The following is a 20,049-nucleotide window of genomic DNA, read 5'->3' as shown; positions in this document are numbered from 1 at the left end:
GGAAATAGACAGTGATGATGGCTGCACAACGACGTGAGTGTTCCTGATGCTGCTGAATTGTACGCTTCAAAATGTTCGAGATGGTTCATCTTATGCTTTGCGTCTCAATTACCACAATAAATAGACAAGTAAATGCAAAGGGTAAGAAAGGAGGCCAAGTATTTGAATTTCAGTTATCAAGTTATTTAAAAGTTGGGGATGTAGTAATGTACGGACTTTAAAAAATAATATTGAGTAACAAGGTCGGTGGGGCACCTGGGTGATGCAGTCAGTCAAGCGTCAGCCTTTGGATCCCAGGGTCCTGAAATCGAGGCCCGTGTCGGGCTCCCTGCTCAGCAGGGAGCCTGCTTCTCCCTCTCCTCCCCATTCATGTTCTTTCTCACTACCTCTGCGTCTCTCTCAAATAAATAAATAAAATCGTAAAAAAATAAATAACAAGGTAAAAAGGGGGGGAGTTCTCCTAACTAGTGTATTTCAAAGTAGCGTTGCATGTCAACGGTATTTTTAAATATCTCTGCCGAGTCCATGATGCACCATGGAGACATCTGCAGTTTCCTTTGGTGACACGGTGCTGCTGTTTCTCCTGTGGTTTGTGGTTTACAATCATAATAGATGGAAATGCTCAGCTGCAGTTAGAGGTTAGTGAAAAAGTATGTGATTTTTTTCCAATCCAAATTATAGGCCCAATGAAGTCTGTCTAAAGACTCTGTTGGTCCATGTGATCTAGAAATGGCTTCATTTCTACATCATCAATAAATTAACATCTCTGATCAGACCTTTTCTTATCTGTAGTGAGACTGTCATCAAATCTACCTCTCAAAGGCTCTGTGAAGAAAAGGGAGATAAGGCTAGCAAAAGATGCTTTCAAAACCTGTAGAGCTCTCTTAACAAAGGCTAGGTATTACCAGAGAAACCTAATAGTCAATGGAGACTTCTTCCCCCATACCTGACACATCAGGCCCCAGGTCTCAGTGTTCCCTCAGAATTTTGGTAGGAGCTTTGAGAGCTATGGGAACAAAACGCTGAGCACTTATTGTTAAATACCATGCCCTGTGTTAAATAGTGCTATGACCTGTATTTTGTATGTATGCCGATAGATTTGAAAATACAAATTAAGGAAAATGCCAATTACCAAAATAGACTCGAGAAGAAATAGGAAACCCCAATAAGACTCATGACTGTTAAAAAAAAAAAAAAATCGAATTAGATGTCAGAAATACCCTCTCTACAGAAGGCATCAGGCCCAGATGGTTTTATGAGTGAGTTCCACTGGCCCTAGAGGCCATCTCTCATGGATCCCATACCAATTTTCCCCCAAAAGACCTGTGCTGCCTGCAACTAGGGAATTTGCCTCAAACCCCAAAGCATGACAGGTAGGGGTCCAGAAAGGACTCTGCCATACCAACAGTGCCCAAAACAATCCTGGCCTTGCCCCCTGTAGATCCTCAAGGTGTATCCGTTCAATGAGTGGATGAATGATAAAACTGAGGCAAATCATGAAACAAAAAAATAACGTATTAGAGCTAAATGATTTGGGCACAGAAAAATAGCTAGGTAAAATTGATGTCTTTTCTAGTCCTCTTCATTTTGGAGATGAATTCAAGTTTGCCTGGACCAAGAGGGTGGAGGAGCCTGCTTCCTTCAGTAGACGGGACCATCATACAGGACAGCTGTAGGAACACTGGCCCTCTGGGCACTTGTGGATAAATAGTACCTGTAAGGGGAGGGCATGCTTCCCTGGCTACCCCAGCAGTGAGTCCTAAACACTGAAGGATTCTGCATCTTTCACTTGGCCCAGCACAGCTCTTGTAACGTGGGGATTCTCAGGTCATACTCCTTCAGTGAATGGATCCCATCAACTGGAACAAGACTTAGGGTCAGGGCGGGGGAATTAAGAGCTAGAGATGGAAAGCAGCCTCTCACGGTCTTTGCCAGGTCTGAGCCCTCTGGACTGGATTCCTCCACAGTTACATTATGGGCCAACCTGACTTTAAAGACCATTGAGGTTCATTCTCCCCAGGATTCTCATGGCCCAAATGCCCCACATGGCACGTAATGCATCCTGCCTTTCCAAAGGTCCTCCTGGCCCTGAGCCCATGTCATCAGATGCCTACATTCCTCGTTTCTCCCCTGCATCAGCTCCTTGTACATCTGGCCATCAGCTCCCTCTTTGATGTTCTCACTCCTTGGCTGGGCTGCGGCCTTACGATAACTTCTCCCTCCTCCCCCTTTCCCGGCCCCACCGTCCTCTGTGAAGCCAAAATACACACATGGCTCTCCTTTCATCTTTCCCTATAAATCAGCCTCCTCTGGATATACTGAAAGAAGGCTGTTCTGAGCTGGTGGTTCTCATTCTTGGCTCTTGAAAGGTCTTACTCGGACTTGGCTTCACATCCTGGCTACGCTGTACTCGTTTCCCATCTCCAGCCCTAGGAAGTCGGCCGCCCAACCCACCATGTTCGTCCAACCTGCTCTAAGGACTCAGAAATCTCTGGAGTCTCTTTGAACATGCTTCCCTGGCATGTGTCTGCAACATTCTAGCACCTTGAAATGGGAATACATGGTAAGTCAGAAAGGAGAAAGAAGCTCTTCAGGAATGTGTCAGAGAAGACGTATTGTCATCCATGATGACAGTGAAGAGCAGGGCAACTTCTTTGGACCTGCATCACGTCCCCCCCAATTCCTAAGTTGAGGTCTTAAACCCTAGTACCTCAGAATGTGAGTGTATTTGGAGATGGGTTCTTTAAAGAGGTCATTAAAGTCAAATGACGTCATTAGGGTGGGCTCTAATCTGATCTGACTGGTGTCCTCATAAGAAGAGGGAACGTGGAGGTAGACAGGTCCAGAAGGAAGGCCACGTGAGGACACATGGGGCAATGGCAGCCCTTTGGAAGGCAGCAAAAGAGGCCTCAGAAAAACCCACACTTTGCCAACACCTTGATCGTGGACTGCGAGTCTCCAGAAAGGTGAGAAAACAAATGTCTGGAGGTTAAGCCTCCCAGTGTATGGTGCTTTGTTATGCCGGCCCTAAGAAACTAATAGACAACTCAGGTCTCTGTATTTCCTCTTGAGAATACATGAAATATGTATGGGTTGATCACTCAGGCGACTTTCTGAAATAGCTCCTCTTATAATTCCAGTATCTAGTGGTCATGAAATATTTAAACATGAACTTTTTAAAATAAAGATGATTATTCTTTCTAATCATTTCGAAAGAATATAAAATGTTCTTTTAATATTTTCAGGGGAGACATGAAGAAAGATATAAGAAAGCATTTTATCAAATTTGTAGATGATTCTGAATTGCTATGTTAAGGAAGAAAAAGATTTTAATCAAGAATGAATAACTTAAATGAAGAAGATAAAATTTAACGCAAAAAAACCCCTCAAAATGTCCCACTTAAGTTAAAAACACCTGCTCTAAGATGGCTATTAAGCCACTCAAAGTAAAGGTCTAGTCACATTCACAACTGCAAGCTGTACATGAATTAACCAAAAAAGCAAAAACAATTAACCTGTAATCATTCTTTTCATTCATTCAATTAACATTGCCAGAAATGAAGCCCAGGGATTCAACAAATTATATGTTGCCAGTCACTAAAAATTTCTCAGTTTCTCTCTTGCTTAAAATTTGTTACTGGAAAGGCTCCTATGGCAGATTGTTCCTGGAAAGAAAATACTTAGCTTTTTTTTTTTCCTTTGGTAGGAGAGAAAGTTCTTATCTCCTAGTTCAGTTCCTAATTCTGCAGGCAACTCCATAGAATCTTAGACCATGAGGGTTTACAGATTAGAGGCTTATTTTAAAACCACACAAGAGGGGGTGCCTGGGTGACTCAGTGGGTTAAGCCTCTGCCTCAGGCTCAGGTCATAATCTCAGGGTCCTGGGATTGAGCCCCCCATTGGGCTCTCTGCTCAGTGGGGAGCCTACTTCCCCCTTTCTCTCTGCCTGCTGCTTTGCCTACTTGTGATCTCTCTCTCTCTCTCTGCATCAAATAAATAAATAAAATCTTTTTAACAATAAAATAAAATAAAAAATAAAAAATAAAAACCACACAAGGCTTTCCGCATCCCCAAAGCCCAAGGAGGCAAACTGTTTCCTTCCTGGGCTACAGAATTTCCCATGGAAGGAAAACCTGTTTCCTTGAAAGCACAGGTGTTTAGCTCTTCCTTGCCTCTGTGAGGTCTTGACAACAAGCCTGGACCCCTCTGTAACACAGCCTTCAGAGAGCCCCTCGACCTTTTCAAGCTAAACATCCTAAGGTGTTTCACATCTTTTCCACATGCCCTGGCTTCAGAAACTTTCGCCACCCTGGCGGCTCCTCTCTAGACACTCCTCTTTGCTCATTTGTTCGTTCATTTACTCCTCCAGGTGTTAACAGAGTCCCTGCTGTGGACCTGGCATGTTACCGGTCACTGCAGATTCCACACAGACGATGAAACAGCCAATCGTGGCACAGCCTAGAAGTGCCTCGCTGGGACATAGAGCCTGCTGGGGGAAGGCACTGTTGGGGTATTAAATCCTGACCTAAGAAGATTAGGAGTGCTTCCGTTGAGCCCTGAAAGATGAGTCCAGTTGGGTTGGACAGAACAGGAGAGGTAGGGTCATGGAAAAGGATTTGAAGAGAAGAAAAAGGCTGTTGCATTCCCATATCCCCCCTCTGCTGCTCAATGGTGACTGACCTTGAGCAAGGCATTTCACCTCTCTAAGCTTCAGTTTCTTCATCTGTAAAGTGGGGACAATAATACAGAGTGACGTGTGAAGTGCTAGCACAGTGCCTGACACATAGAGATGCTTCTCCCCCCCCCCAAAAAAGACAGCCCTCATTATCATCACTTTAATTATTATCATCAGTTAGGGAGACCTTGGATGTGATTGGCCAGAGGGGTAAGATCGGGTGCCCGCCCTCAGACAGGACAAGCCATCAAGGGAAAGAAAAGAAGAGAGGCTACGTCACCCACAGGGAGGGTGCTCCCCACTGCCACCCCCTCACAGACAGCACTACACGGGCCAAACACATGGGCAAGCTGAGGATAAAACATCCTGGGACTGAAGAAGGAAGTAAGGGAGGGAGGGAGAGATTTAAGAGGGAGAGAGAAAGGGGAGTTACAGAAAAGGAGGAGGATGAAGGGTTTAAGAGAGAAGAGAAAGGAAGAAAGAAGGGGAGACAGGAGAATCTGTAGGAAAAAAGGTCAAGTTACTTATTCACTGGCTAGGAAGGCGCTTTTTTTTTTTTTTTTTTTTAAGATTTTATTTATTTATTTGAGAGAGAGAATGAGCAGCAGGGGAGAGAGAGAGAAGCAGACTCCCAATCAGCAGACTCACTGCCCGGCAGGAAGCCCGATGCGGGGCTCGATCCCCAGACACAGAAATCATGACCTGAGCCAAAGGCAGATGCTTAACCTTAACCAACTGAGCCACCCCGGTGGGGACCCTGGCTAGGAAGGCTTTGTAACTTATTGGAAGTCACATAGTAGGCTTTTCTTTTCTTTTTTTTTTTTTAAATTCTTCCAGTATAATTACAAGATAGGAATTCAGAATTCGGTTTATACAGTTTATTCAACATGAATGCTAACAGAGACACTGGTTTGTACAAGAAGCAGCGAGCACAGGCAGGGAGAGAATCATTTTATGCATCTGGGCTGAACAGCAGCCATGTCAGCCCCTCGCCACCAACCTGAGTCTTGTTTCTAGCTGCCATTGAATAGCCTGGATGCACAGTGGAGGGCTGAAGAGGGGGTGTGATGGCACTTCAAAGGACTTTACTTTTGAAGAGCCTCTGCTATAGTGAAAACAATCTGATAAGCTCTACCCTTCATTTTTATAATCAGATCTGATAACAAAGACACACACCAGCCACTGGATTGCTTAACTGTGTGTTAATCCGTCTGCTAGAAGAGGCTGGCTCCCTGCATGGCGGGGAGGACCCCTTCACCAATTCCCCATGGAGAGAAAACTGCCAGCAGCTTATTTTCAAAGCTTCAGACGAGGTGGACCCAGCCTACAAGTCAGTTAGTTGATACTCTCCGACTACAGTGTTCTTACAGATGTTACTCACCCCTGCATTGTGTTTCTGGCTCGTGCCCCACAGCATCTCCTCCTAAAATCCTTTCCTCCTGCCCATTCCCTGACCCCACTTTCTAGATTTCTCTTCTACAGTGATTTTCCAATGGAGAGCTCCAGAAAGGCAACCTCTCAGGTTCCCAATTCAGACCTACTGAATCAAACCCCCTGTGTTCCTACTGTGCCCTCTACCACCCTGTCTGATCCTGCTACTCCACCCCACCCGCTGTCCTGCCCCCTCTCCCCTACTTGGTCCTTGCCGCTTCCAGTCAGCGACGAGAGAAGAATTAGGCACAAACAAGTCACAAACAAAAGGGGGGAGATGCTGCTGCCCAGCCTCCTACCTGATTCTACTGCTCCACCTCTTCTGTTTCAGAACCCTCCTTAGCCTCCAGATTATGGTTCCCCCTTGGCTCTCCCACCTGGAGAAAGTGAAAGAAAGCCAAGGACTGCACTGGGAGGTTCAACCACAGAAGCCAGAGAAGGGACATCAGGAAGGCACAGGAATTTAGTTCTGTCATCACATCTTAGATGAGACCTGAAGATCACTGACTTCAACCACCTCCTTTGGTAGATAAACAAACCAGAGGACCCAGCGACTTGCCCAACGTCACCTGCTAAGCATAAGTGGAATCAAGACTACAACCGTCCACATAGGGATGAAATCAGCCACCTGTATGTCTCATCCACTCAGTCATTCCACAAGCACCGAGCTTTACTGTGGGCTGGACCCAGCACCAGGGCTTGAGGTCCACAGACCCCAAGGGAACCAGCAGCAGCAGCATCTCCAAGTACGGATGGGCATTTCATGGTTTGCTCAGAAACTCCTGGTCAGGGAGCAAGCTCGAGTGTGAGGTGCCTTTTCCTTTGTTCAAACACATCTTCCCTAAGCCATGCAACTTAGGGGTGGGGTGGGAATGGGCACCTTTTCTTCCTGGGTTTGCAGAAGTTTTGACAAGCTTGCCAAATTGCTTAGCTTCTCTGAGCGTGGGCTTCCTCTCCTGAAAATGAGATAAACCAATAACCACCTTGCAGTGCTTCATCTTTTTTCTCTCAGATTCAATGAGCTAGCAGGGTCCTACTCCCAGCAGGGGCTCCGAAATTGAGAGCAGCCTCCCAGAGGTGCTCTGAGACCTGAAAAACCGTTTTGATCTTCAAAGGTTTATAGTCTGGCGGTAAAAACAAGGAAAGTAAAAAAATATCCAGAGTAGGAATCCCTCTTGGGTAGGCGCCGCTCTGACCCCTTGGAAGATAAGGCAGACAGGGTCGACCACTTAGCAGAGGACCCGTAGGGGGCGTGGCCCATCCCAGGAGGGTCCTGCCTGGTTGGGAGAGGGACAAGTGGCATTTGGACTGGCCCTGACTGATCACTGGCCTTGGCTAAGGAAAGAAATTCCAGGTAGAAGAAAGAGGCCAAACAAAGCCCCTAAAAGCTCAGGGAAGGAGACAAAAGTTCAAATCTTGATAAAGTGGCTCCAGGGCATATAAAGCCTGTGGCCTCAAGGGGTCTGTCTCTCCAGGAGCCAGAAACTCTGACGGCCTGTGGCATCTGCTGTTCTTCCCTCATTGAGGGTGCCAACGTGTGTCAGTTAGGAGGATTGTTTTAGGATGCTGAAATTCATTTACTGGCAGCCAACCCTTGAAAACGTTAATTATTTTTAACTTAGGCAAAAACCTCCATTGGCAAGAGAGTAAGACATTCTTACACTCAATTCTCTTGGCTGGCCCCTTCCTTCGGGCACGTTGCTAATTTCGCAGGCTTCAGGTCCTTATATGAAACACATTGCATTCTCACTAATATTTTGACGTCAGATTTCATTAGAAATGTATGTAGGAATGGAAATAAGTCCCTCATAAGTGCTGTGATTTCCAAGGAACAGAACTTGGAGCTGTATATGGTGAGTTTTTGGAGTGTCTCCATTAGCTTTATTTTTAAGTAGTAAATTAACTGCTGTGAAGAAATTTCACTGAATTCTGTAGCCCTGACCTCTGGAATTTTCCCTAGAGAGTATATGTTGGCAGGGGTAGAGGGGGTGCATCGGGAAGAAGGGGTTCAGCTCCCCCCATCCCTTAACCGTATTATGGGGCTAGCCTCCTTGAAAACCTCTACCTTCCACTTAAAACGCTCTCTCTTAAATCACAAACACAAACTCTGTGTGGGTACTATTGCTCCAAAGGTGTATCTGTTACAGGGAAGGGAAGAGGTTTCGAGGTTAGCAGAAATAAAATGAGCGAGGTTGGTAAATTTAGAAAAGAACGTGCATGTCAACAAGACCTTGTAGAAGGCAAACAAAACAGGGAGAGCCAGCCCACAGAAGTGGAGACGCTTTGTGGACTCTCGTTCTAGGAGGGAGGAGTCCAGTAGAGTGGGAGTTTGGGCAAAGGGTTAAGGTTTCCAAAAGGCTGATAAGAATCCTGTGGTTCCCCTGGCAACAGCTCTGCCCCCATAAGGCAGTGATAGAGTAAAGACAAAAACTGCGCACAAGCAAAGGAGGCAGTAATTGGGGTGGAGACAACATGACTTCTGGTGCACCCCACCTTGAAGGGAGCCTAAGGAGGAGTTGAGAGTTTGGGAGGGGATGTGCACCACTGATAAAGAATGAGGACAGAGGGATGAATCTGGAAGCTTGCGCTGGCTTACCCTCTGGGTACAGCCCATCCTGCAGCACCGACTCCATTCGCTAGCCTGGACGCCTGGAAGGGACTTGGAGCTGGAGAATGGGCTCCTTCATTCTCCTGGTGGCCTGTGCATAGAGGCTCTCCCTGCCCTTTGCCACGGCCCAGGAAGGCTGAGGCTCTCCAGACGGCACAGAGAAAGCGGGTCAGCAGTGATCACTACCGGTGCCCAAACTCTTTGTTGCAGCCCCGGAAACCCCGGCCCTCAGTGATTTGGTTCCCTCCTCCAGGCTTGTCTCCGGTTCACACCACCCGCCTCACCGTGTGGCAGTCCTCCAGGGCCTGACTGGGTCCCACCTGACGCTCAACCCTCAATGCTCCCACCTGCTCGTCCCTCAGCGGGGAGCTCTGCTTTCACCAGGAACGCTGCCCTAAACCAGCTGTTTTCCAAGGGTGGTTTAGGGGTCCCTGAGGGTCCCTGAGATCCCTTCAAAGGGCCCATGAGGTCAGAACTATACCCATAATAGCACGAATATTTGCTTTTTATATTACTATTTTCCAATGAGTACACAGAGCATGAAAAGTTTACTGATGTGGTTTTCATTTCCACATTGCAGCTAACCTTTAAGAAACCACCATTTGCCAAGTTTTGGGTATTATCTCAAAGAAGAATATCCACAATTACATGAAAAGGAAATTAAAATGCTTTTCCCTTTTCAGACTATGTATCTGCAGAAGGCCATAGTTTCTTCATGTAGTCCAACCAAAACATTTCATGACACACTCAATGGACAAGGTAAGAATCCAGTTGTCTTCCTTTAAGCCAGACACGGAAGAGATTTGCAAAAATGTAAAGAGTGCCATTCTTTTTTAACTAAGAAAAGGTCGCTTTTCATGCAAGTATTTATATGTACATTAGGGGTTATGTTGTGGGTCTCTTATTGCTATTTTTAAATTAATTAACTCATTAAGGAATTTTTTTTTAAGTTCTCCACTTTAGCTTATGACCCAGTAAATGTCAATAGATCTTTGAGGTCCTCAATAATTTTTTACTGAAAAGGGATCCTGAGACGAAAACGTTTGAGACCCACTGCCTTACATCGAGTGAACAGCAGGCCGCATGGAGCTGTAGGTTAGCTAATGTAATTTCTGCTGCACATCAATGCACCAAATTAACGATCTTTGTCCATGTCTGTCTCCCCCACTATACCTGTGCTTCCTGAACCCACAATGTCTGCCACACAGCAGAACTCGATGAATGAGGGACGTAGAAGATAAGCCCACAGGACACACATCACCCCAGACTACCGCCTGGGCTGCCTGCAAACATTCGTAAGTGGGGCACATACATACATGCATTATTTTTTTTAATTGGCTCAAGTTGTTACTGGAACTCTGATTTGACTTTAGACATACAGTATAATTTTTTTTAATCAAAAAATTCAAATGAGGGGGGCACCTGGGTGGCTCAGTGGGTTAAGGCCTCTGCCTTCGGCTCAGGTCATGATCTCGGGGTCCTGGGATCGAGCCCCGCATCGGGCTCTCTGCTCAGCGGGGAGCCTGCTTCCTCCTCTCTCTCTGCCTGCCTCTCTGCCTACTTGTGATCTCTGTCTGTCAAATAAATAAATAAAATCTTAAAAAAAAAAAATTCAAATGAGGAATTAACCTAAGAAGCAATTCTGTTTCTCTGTTAAAACATTTGGAGACATCCTTGCAAGTAAGTAACTAGTGAAATAAGTCACCCAGGGTATGCGTTCAATACAGACACAATGATTTGCCATAAAAGTGAAATGTGCCTGGGCAATGTTTAGAACATCGAAAACAAAAAGCTGAGAAAAGCAAACGCCCATAACAGGGAAGATACAATATCCTGAAAATGAAGAGGAAATCAAGTATTGGGGCAAGGACTTCAGTGAATGTGGCTTCTGCATCTTTGTTCCCTGTCAAAGGAAGACCAAAAGCAGATGACACTTGAGAATCCAGGCCAAAGCTGTGATTTTTGCCTTCAGGTTTCATGATTCTCACTCAATCACATTCACAGGTCCAGCAGCCCCCCAAGCACACCTGGGAGTGGCCACTGGCCACTCTCTGGAGTGAGAAGAGGCGCCCTGTTCCATCCTTTTTGTCTCTGGCACATTCTCCAGCAAAATGAGGAATAGGAGGCAATACTGGACGTGGGGCTGATTTCAGACAACGAGGGGTTTCTACTTCAAAGCCTGAGCTTGGGGTGACAAAGAGGACAGTGAATGCTGACAGCTAGCTAGGGAAGATGCAGTATGTGTGGGTCGGGGGGAGGAGGAATTTGGGGCCAAGAGAAGTTTGTTTTTCCAGCTAAGTGTGTGGTGGCTCATTCTGAAAGCCCCATCAGAAACCCAGTTGCGGGGGGGGGGGGGGGAGGGGGGCTCCTGGTTGCTCAGTGGATTAAAGCCTCTGCCTTCGGCTCAGGTCATGATCTCAGGGTCCTGAGATGGAGCCCTGCATCAGGATCTCTGCTTAGCGGGGAGCCTGCTTCCTCCCGCCCCTGCCTGCCTCTCTGCCTACTTGTGATCTCTCTTTCTCTGTCAAATAAATAAATAAATAAATAAATAAATAAATAAATAAATAGAAAGAAAGAAACCCAACTGGGCAGTTGCGGCTGGTGCCATATGAATCAGGCATTTTAAGTGTTTTTTCCCCCTCTGTGTGTGTGTGTGTGTGTGTGTACACATACACGTTTATCATCTTGAATTTGTTTTTAAAAAAGCCCTTCTGTGTACTAGACATGCCCCAGTCCAAGCCACATCTGCAAAAATCTTTTGCTGATGTCACTATGGAAACACATTCTCAGAAGACTAAAGACAAGAAGGCCCGATATCATGGGGCCAACATTTAGTGAAAGATTTTAACCTCTCAAAACAGAGTGTTTGATCACTAGCCATCAGGGAGATTCAAATTAAAACCACATTGAGATACCACCTTACACCAGTTAGAATGGCCAAAATTAGCAAGACAGGAAACAACATGTTTTGGAGGGGAATGAGGAGAAAGGGGAACCCTCTTCCACTGTTGGTGGGAATGCAAGTTGGTGCAGCCTCTTTGGAGAACAGTGTGGAGATTCCTCAAGAAATAAAAAATAGAGCTTCCCTATGACCCTGCAATCGCACTACTGGGTATTTACCCCAAAGATACAGATGTAGTGAAAAGAAGGGCCATCTGTACCCCAGTGTTTATAGCAACAATGGCCACGGTCACCAAACTGTGGAAAGAACCAAGATGCCCTTCAACGGACGAATGGATAAGGAAAATGTGGTCCATATACACTATGGAGTATTATGCCTCCATCAGAAAGGACGAATACCCAACTTTTGTAGCAACATGGACGGGACTGGAAGAGATTATGCTGAGTGAAATAAGTCAGGCAGAGAGAGTCAATTATCATATGGTTTCACTTATTTGTGGAGGATAACAAATAGCATGGAGGACATGGGGAGATGGAGAGGAGAAGGGAGTTGAGGGAAATTGGAAGGGGAGGTGAACCATGAGAGACTATGGACTCTGAAAAACAATCTGAGGGTTTTGAAGGGGCGGGGGGTGGGCGGTTGGGGGAACCAGGTGGTGGGTATTAGAGAGGGCACAGATTGCATGGAGCACTGGGTGTGGTGCAAAAACAATGAATACTGTTATGCTGAAAAGAAATTTAAAAAAATAAAAAATAAAAGAGTGTTTGGGGGTTCCCCGGGTCTCTGATTATAATTTTGAATGCTGAGGCAAGCAGGCAGTAGGGCGCTTCTCTCAATAGCCTTCAGAGGGGGTCAAATTCTGCCAGCTGGCCACCAAGCTATAAAACACAGCTTCCGAGAACTTCATAGAACAACAGTTGTCATAAAGCTATCACTCATTGTCTCCCTAGAGTTTACATTTAACTTATTTTCTCCTCACAAAAATATTCCAAGGTCAGCATTAACATTCCCATTTTTATGGATGGCAAACTGACCTCAGAGGGACTACACCGCCTAAGTATACACACGTAGTAAGTACCAGATCTATGCAAAACCCATTCTCTTTCCACTGGCCAACCTTCCTATTACCTCCACATCTGGGCTTGCCAGAGCCTGTACTTAAAACCAGCTCCGTTTATCCACACTCTGTATGTTTTTAGGATCTCTCCTTTCTCTTGCAGAAAGAGAAAAATTCACCTGAAGAAAACATGTCCATAAGAGAACCCTGATATTTTCTACTCCAAATATCTTGATTCCATTCACAGTGTCCGCATCTCTCTTCTGAGTCTGCTCCCACCTTCCATGAACCCACCTACTCGTTTTCCCACGCTACCATGCAGGGGAGCATTATTAACATGGATTAGCTGAACAAATCCAATTAAAAACTCTCCTAACACCTTTGTTCAGAGAAGTACCACCAGGACCTTTTCAGATCTTTTCCTTGCATACTGGAGAAAAGTCATGAGCCTCAGAGTAAACGGAAGGGTCTGAAATAGAAGGGTTTCTATTTCATTTTGAGAACCCCATGCCCTCATTGCCGATGAGATCTACTCCCTCTGCCACCCCACCCCATCCCCCAAAACCCAGGGATAAGAGAGCTTCCCTACTGACATGTGTCCATCCCCGGTCAGGAGGTCCGCCCATAAGCCCCTCTTCCTGCTTGCTTCAGAGGCAGAGCCCCGATCACTCACCCAGGAGGGCCGTCTGGGGGTGGGTCCGAGAGTGTCTCCCTCTGGAGATGGACCTCGAGGGGGGCCGCTCCCTGGCCTCAGCGGGGAGGTGAAGAAGGGTCTGTCCGAGCACCAACAGAAAGCAGCCCACCAGCATCTTTTCCATCTTCGAGAAGAGGGGGAGGGGAAGGCTGTGACAGACACAACAGGAGAAGGGAGCAGGGTGAGATTTCCAGGTCTCCTTGAACTCTAGGCGCTGCAGACCCGCTGTGCCACCTTTTCAGTATCAAACGTGCCCCTTGTCCTTAACAAGTCATTTATGTGTTTGATCCTTAAGAACCCAATGAACTTCCATTGGGAGGTTCTTGAATACTCTGAGCAGGGCAAGCGTATGAAAATTTTTCATCATTTTGTTCTCTCTGAGACTGAATGGAAAACTTGACAGGGAAAAAAAAAATCTAACCTCAGGTTTCTCTTTAGTTATTTATTATCAATTGTTTATAATCATATTCTATATCTTGGATTTGAAAAAGGAAAAAGTATATCTGAAGATTCCAAGTACCATTACTCCTTCAGTCTGATAATAGTGTATCCTACAAATTAATATATAGAAATTCCCAAGGCATTCAGGTCCGGCGGACACAAGGTAGCATCCCATAGCGAGCCTCCCAGCCTCCCTGCCTCCCCCACACAAAAATGAAGAGGCAACATGGTACACAGTAGGCAAGGGCCTGGACTCCGGCACCAAACTTCCTGGCTTTGAATCCCAACTCTGACACTCACCAACTGTTTAAGACCTTGGCCAAGCTACTTAACCTCCTGAGCCTTGTGGGAATATGGGATACTATTAGTTAATTGAGTGAGTTAATACATGTAACTGAAGCATTTAGCATAGTGCCTGGCACACATGGGGAGGTGGGGACAAGCAAATGAGCAAAGGAGCTGGGGGACCAGAGAATAGGATCAAACCCAGTGTTGAGCAGGAAGCTCTCAGGTGCGTAAAGAACTCTAACTCTGAGTTGAGCTCCAGGTACCCCCAGGAGCAAGGGGACTTAGAACCAAAGGAACCCTGTCTACCAGGACAGCACTGCCTTTACCCATTTTCTGTATTGGCATAGGCGGTATAGAGGCTCAGAAGGATTCTAAGCAGGGAAGTGACAGGGTCAGAACCAGGTCTTTCCAGGATAGCCAGTCTCAATGCTTCACATGGGACGAGAAAGGAACTTGGCCACATGGTGAGTGACATCAAGACTATTCTGTCTGGGGGCACTTGGGTGGCTCAGTGAGTTAAGTACCTTGACTCTTGATTTTGGCTCAGGTCATGATCTCATCATCGTGAGACCGAGCCCTATGTCAGGCTCCATGCTGAGCAGGGAGCCTGCTTGAGATTCTCTCTCTCCCTCTGCCCCTGCCCCCCATCTACTAGCCACCACCACCCCCTGCTTGCACTCTTTCTCTCTCTCAGGTAAATAAATAAATCCTAAAAGAAAAGACTGTCCTGCTTGGCAAAACCTCATGAAGAAGGCAATGTCCTGAGACTAGGTTTAAATTTCCCACTTTCTACGCATATAACGAGTGTCATTGCAATTTATTAATTTACATAGATTAGGTGGGGAGGAGGGAAGACTTAAGGTGGAACAACATTTGAGTAACATCACATGCATATAAAATCTTTACTGAGTTCTTATCTCGTGCTTGGCAATTTCACCCAACTAACTTCATTTTATCCTCATGCCTAACTTGCAGAAATCAGAATGATTACCTCTGCTTTTTAGAGATGAGCAAACAGAGGCTCAGAGCAGCTAGCTCAATCACTTGATCAAGGTCAAACAGCTAAAGTAAGTAGCAAAGCAGGGATTCAAACCTAGGGTAAGCAGGCCAATTTACCAAGTCAGTGATTACAGAAAACCCAATGAGCTGCTGGTAAAATGCGCAGAAGACAATTCACAAAAGGGCATGGCTGTTTCACTGTCAGAGGCAGGAACAAGGCAGGGCCAGGGCAAAGACCATTTCCCAAAACTTAAAAAAAAAAAAAAAAAAAAAAAAACCCACCTCGGTAATAAGTGAATAGTTTGTTCAGCAGATTGCTTTTAGGAGTTGACCTGGCGATAAACCCAGGCTGTCAACCTTCAAAGTCCACAGTTTTGCACACTTGCTGTGTACAGCTAAGTCACTTTTCCCCTATGCATTAAAATTATATTAAAAATAGCAAATGGGGGCACCTGGGTGGCTCAGTGGGTTAAAGCCTCTGCTTTTGGCTCAGGTCATGATCCCAGAGTCCTAGGATCGAGCCCTGCATTGGGCTCTCTGCTCAGCAGGGAGCATGCTTCCTCCTCTCTCTGCCCACCTCTCTGCCTACTTGTGACCTTTGTCTGTCAAATAAATAAATAAAATCTTAAAAAAAAAAAAGGAGGAAATACTGTTTTTTTTTTTTTTAAATAGCAAATGTTTGGGAGTGTCTGAGTTGTTCAGTCGGTGGGGTGTCTGCCTTCGGCTCAGGTCATGATCACGGGGTCCTGGGATCTAGCCCAGCATCAGGCTCCCCACTCTGCAAGGAGACTCATTCTCCCTCTCCCATTCCCCCTGCTTGTGCTCTCTCTCTCTCTCTCTCTTGCTCTCTCTCTCAAATAAATACAAAAAATCTTAAAAAATAAATAAATAAAAACAGCAAGTGTTTGTACAGCACTTACTATGTGCCAGGCACTGGGCCAAATGCTTAATTTAAGTGTATTAAGTCATTTAATTCTAGCAGTGACTCAGAGAAGGTAGGTGATTTACCTAAGGTTATGCAGCTGATAAAGCCATGAGGCTCAGGGGCATATGGGCTCATTCCTGAGAACTACAGCCCCCAGCTTTTTAAACAGATTAAATTCTTCACTAATTAGATTGGCCCCTTTTCATAGCTTTAACTGTGAGATTCTTTCCAAGAAAAGGAACACTTAGAAGATTGTGCCTCTTTCTCTAGTCTTAAACCTACTATTTACTTTCCAGCTTCCTGGGTATTCATCACATTTTATATGACTTTATAAGTGTGTTATGTCATTTATATGTGATTTATTACTTTACTGCTTTCTCCCTCCTCCAAACTGAGAAATACCAAGGCCCCCTTTATTTATTTTCAAACGTATACAACATGTTCTCTAGGCCCACTTCCAACCTGACATATTTGCATTTAAATCCAAACATTTGGAACATGATGTGGTGGGTGATTAGCATTTTCCAAAAACAATTTCATGTGGTTGGGGTTCCTGCTGATTTCAAGAGGTATTTGTATTTTCAGATCACCATCACTAACCAGAAGGCACTAAGGATAGGGGAAGGGTAAGGAATGAAAAATAAACAGAGCTTGGGGCCCCTGGCTGGCTCAGTCACTAGAGCCTGAGACCCTTGATCTCGGGGTGGTGAGTTCAAGCCCTGTGCTGGGCGTGGAACTTACTTAGAAAAAGAAAACACAGAACTAAGCACTTCTAGGTATCGAACACCAAACAGGTTACTCTTATCTTCTTTGTGCCTCAGTCTCCTCATCTTTTTTTTTTTTTTAATTTATTTATTTGACAGAGAGAGGTCACAAGTAGGCAGAGAGGCAGGCAGAGAGAGAGAGGAGGAAGCAGGCTCCCTGCCAAGCAGAAAGCCCGATGCGGGCCTCAACCCCAGGACCCTGAGATCATGCCCTGAGCCGAAGGCAGAGGCTTAACCCACTGAGCCACCCAGGCGCCCAGTCTCTACATCTTTAAAGTGGGGATAAGAAATAGACCTGGTTGTTGTATGGATTAAATCAATCTATATATATAAAGCACATAGAACAGTGAATGGCACATAGTAAGTGCTCAGTAACTACTTGTTGTTCTTATCATTATGCAATCAAACCAATTAATATAAAGTACATGATGGTCGTTTTGTCATATTAAGCCATTTAGCACACATGAAATTAACATTTATGCTTATTTATTTATGACCAGTATAATAGAACGATGACATACAAATACATAAGTTAAAAATAACACTAGTATCTGAAAGTATTTAAAACGTTTCTTTTTCAAACTGCAGTGGCAAGGCCAGTCACAAGCTGGTCGAAAAGATTTGCCCAACATTTCTGATCTGTTATTTATATCTGACTGTATAAACTCTTATAAACCCAATAAAAAGAAGACAAAAAAACCCATCTGAAAATACGTGAAATAGTCACACCAGCACAGGTGACCAACTGTCCTAGTTTACCCAGAACCGTCCATGTTTTAGCACCAGACGTCCTGCATCCTGATAAACTCCTCGGTCCGGGCGAGACTGAGATGTTTCCTCTTGCTACCAGCAACCTCGCTCCTCGGAATTCACCCAAAAGATACAAAAACTCATCCACACAAAGACTTATACTCAGATGGTCCTAGAAGCTTTATTTATAAAAACTAAAAACAGGATACCACTCAAACGTCCACGTATCGATGAGCGGATTAATTAACTGCGGTACCTCCGTACAATGGAATGCTACTCAGCAACTAACGGTTGGATTTTAAAATAATTATACTGAGTGCAAGCAGCCAGACACAACAGATCACATTTGGAATGATTCTGTCCATGTGACATTCAATAAAAAGCAACACTACAGGACAGAAAGCAGATCCATGGTTCCAGGGTCCTGTGTGTCGGAAGAGATCAGCTACAAAGGGACATGAGGGAAATGGGGGGGGTGGTGGAAATTAAGTGTTTATATCATGATTATGGTGGAGGAAACATAGATGTATGCATTTGTCAGAACTCCTCAACTATCCCCTAAAAATGATGAAATTTATCGGTATGTAAGTTATACTTCAAAAATGCTGTTTAAAAGAAACTAAAGGGATGTGGGAAAGAATATTGTACACATGCCCACATAAAGCCAGTAGGACAATATTAATATAGACAAGATAGACCTTTTTTAAAAAATCAAGTGATGGGGCGCCTGGGTGGCTCAGTGGGTTAAGCCTCTGCCTTCGGCTCAGGTCATGATCTCAGGGTCCTGGGATCGAGCCCTGCATTGGGCTCTCTGCTCAGCAGGGAGCCTGCTTCCTCCTCTCTCTCTCTGCCTGCCTCTCTGCCTACTACTACTAGTGATCTCTGTCTGTCAAATAAATAAATAAATAAAATCTTTTTTTTTTTTAAGATTTTATTTATTTAACAGAGATCACAAGTGGACAGAGAGGCAAGGAGAGAGACAGAGAGGAGGAAGCAGGCTCCCTGTGGAGCAGAGAGCCCGGTGCGGGACTCGATCCCAGGACCCTGAGATCATGACCCAAGCTGAAGGCAGCGGCTTAACCTACTGAGCCACCCAGGCGCCCCCATAAATAAAATCTTTTAAAAATAAATGAAGTGACAGTGAAACAAGAGAAAAGAAGTCAGGGCCTGGAACCCTTATTCATAATGTTGCTCAGCTGGGCACTTAGAGCTGAGAGCATTGAAGGACGGGCACCAATTCTAGCTGGGAAATGGGCTGAAGCTTGAGAAACGGGTCTTTTCATGTATGGGCGTAGGAGGATGGTTGTGCTGGGAAACAGAGGTTAATTCAATCTGAACAGATTCCATGAAGCATTTAGAGGCACAGAAAGAATATTTTTTTAAAAATACAACAGCTTTGACTTTTTTGTTTTAACTGTGTTTCTCCTCTCCATGGGACAATGAGTCTTTTCATTAAGCTTTAACAAGGGGGTGGGGGAAAAGGGAGAGGAGACTGCTCTGACTCTCTTAGCCTTGGGTTTCCAAATAAACTGTCCGGCGAGTAGAATCGCAGCAGAGCCATCAGGATGTGCTGTGGGCCTTGAGAGGAGAGGCCCGGCCTGTTAGAACACCCTGCGGGATCTCAGTGCGATGACTTCTCTCTCTGGGTTTTAGTGAGCTGTAAAACGAGAGGCGTGGCATGAGAGCCCTGTTTCTCAAGCCAAACCAGGCCACAGGCCAGCACAGTCCTGCGATCTAAAGAAGGTTGGGCATGACTTTCTACAAGGTGGTAAACTCTGTCTCTGGACAGGAAGAGAATGGGGGCGGGGGGTAAGCTGTTACTATTTTTTAAGTGCCTACTATGTGCCGGGGAGTGACCTTGGGCATTCTGGGTATTATCAGCTCACTGGATCCCTACAATCCTTCTGCGAAGTGGACGAGTTCCCAATTTTATGCTACTCTCCAAGACACTCTCCCAGCCCTGAGAGCTAGCTAAGGGACAAAGCCAACCTTCTATCCCTGCCATCTTCCCAGCCGGAGGAACTCAGATTCTTGTCATAGCTGGTGCCTCCCTCCACGCTGGTCCCCTTGGCCTGGGAGCCCTACGTTAACCAAAACTGCGTTCATTCCTCAAGGCTCAGCTCATCGTGTTACCCACTCTCTAAAATGTTCTCCAGTTTTCCAAAGAAGGATTGATGTCTCTGTGAGACCCGAACAATGGGTCGGTTGTCTGCCCTAGCCCTCGGTTTCTTTTTCTTGCTACCAGATCTGTCTCCCTGCCTTGTCTGTGAGCTGACCGTACCTGGTCATTGCTGTATCACCCACATGCTGGGGGCCGAATTTAATAAATAAGTCCTTAGAAAATAGACAAATGTTGAACAAAAGCACTTATTGAACAGCAAAAGATCAATAAATGTTGAATCAAATGGGCCCAATTCTGCAACTGACAACTGCCAAAGTCTCAGCTCATGTCTTTCTCTACATAGGATATTTGTCTAAATACAGGTGACCCCAATGGCTATCTCCTGTGACAGGA

At 45.4% G+C, this 20,049-nt stretch overlaps 1 protein-coding gene across 5 annotated transcripts in view; it reads right to left on the bottom strand.

Moving 5' to 3' along the window:
• MATN2 (matrilin 2) overlaps positions 1-20,049 on the bottom strand; it is a 133,674-nt gene that overhangs the window by 108,527 nt on the left and 5,098 nt on the right. For all 5 annotated transcript variants that reach the window (XM_032316217.1, XM_032316215.1, XM_032316219.1 and 2 more), the window contains exon 2: positions 13,347-13,516. In XM_032316217.1, the coding sequence (XP_032172108.1) occupies positions 13,347-13,491 (145 nt within the window). In that variant the 5' untranslated portion in view covers positions 13,492-13,516. The remainder of the gene's footprint in view (positions 1-13,346; positions 13,517-20,049) is intronic.

This window comes from Mustela erminea, chromosome 16 (genome assembly GCF_009829155.1).
Source record: "Mustela erminea isolate mMusErm1 chromosome 16, mMusErm1.Pri, whole genome shotgun sequence".
NCBI lineage: Eukaryota > Metazoa > Chordata > Mammalia > Carnivora > Mustelidae > Mustela > Mustela erminea.
The sequence above is the reverse complement of the archived record's forward strand: the minus strand, read 5'-3'. Positions and strand labels throughout refer to the sequence as shown.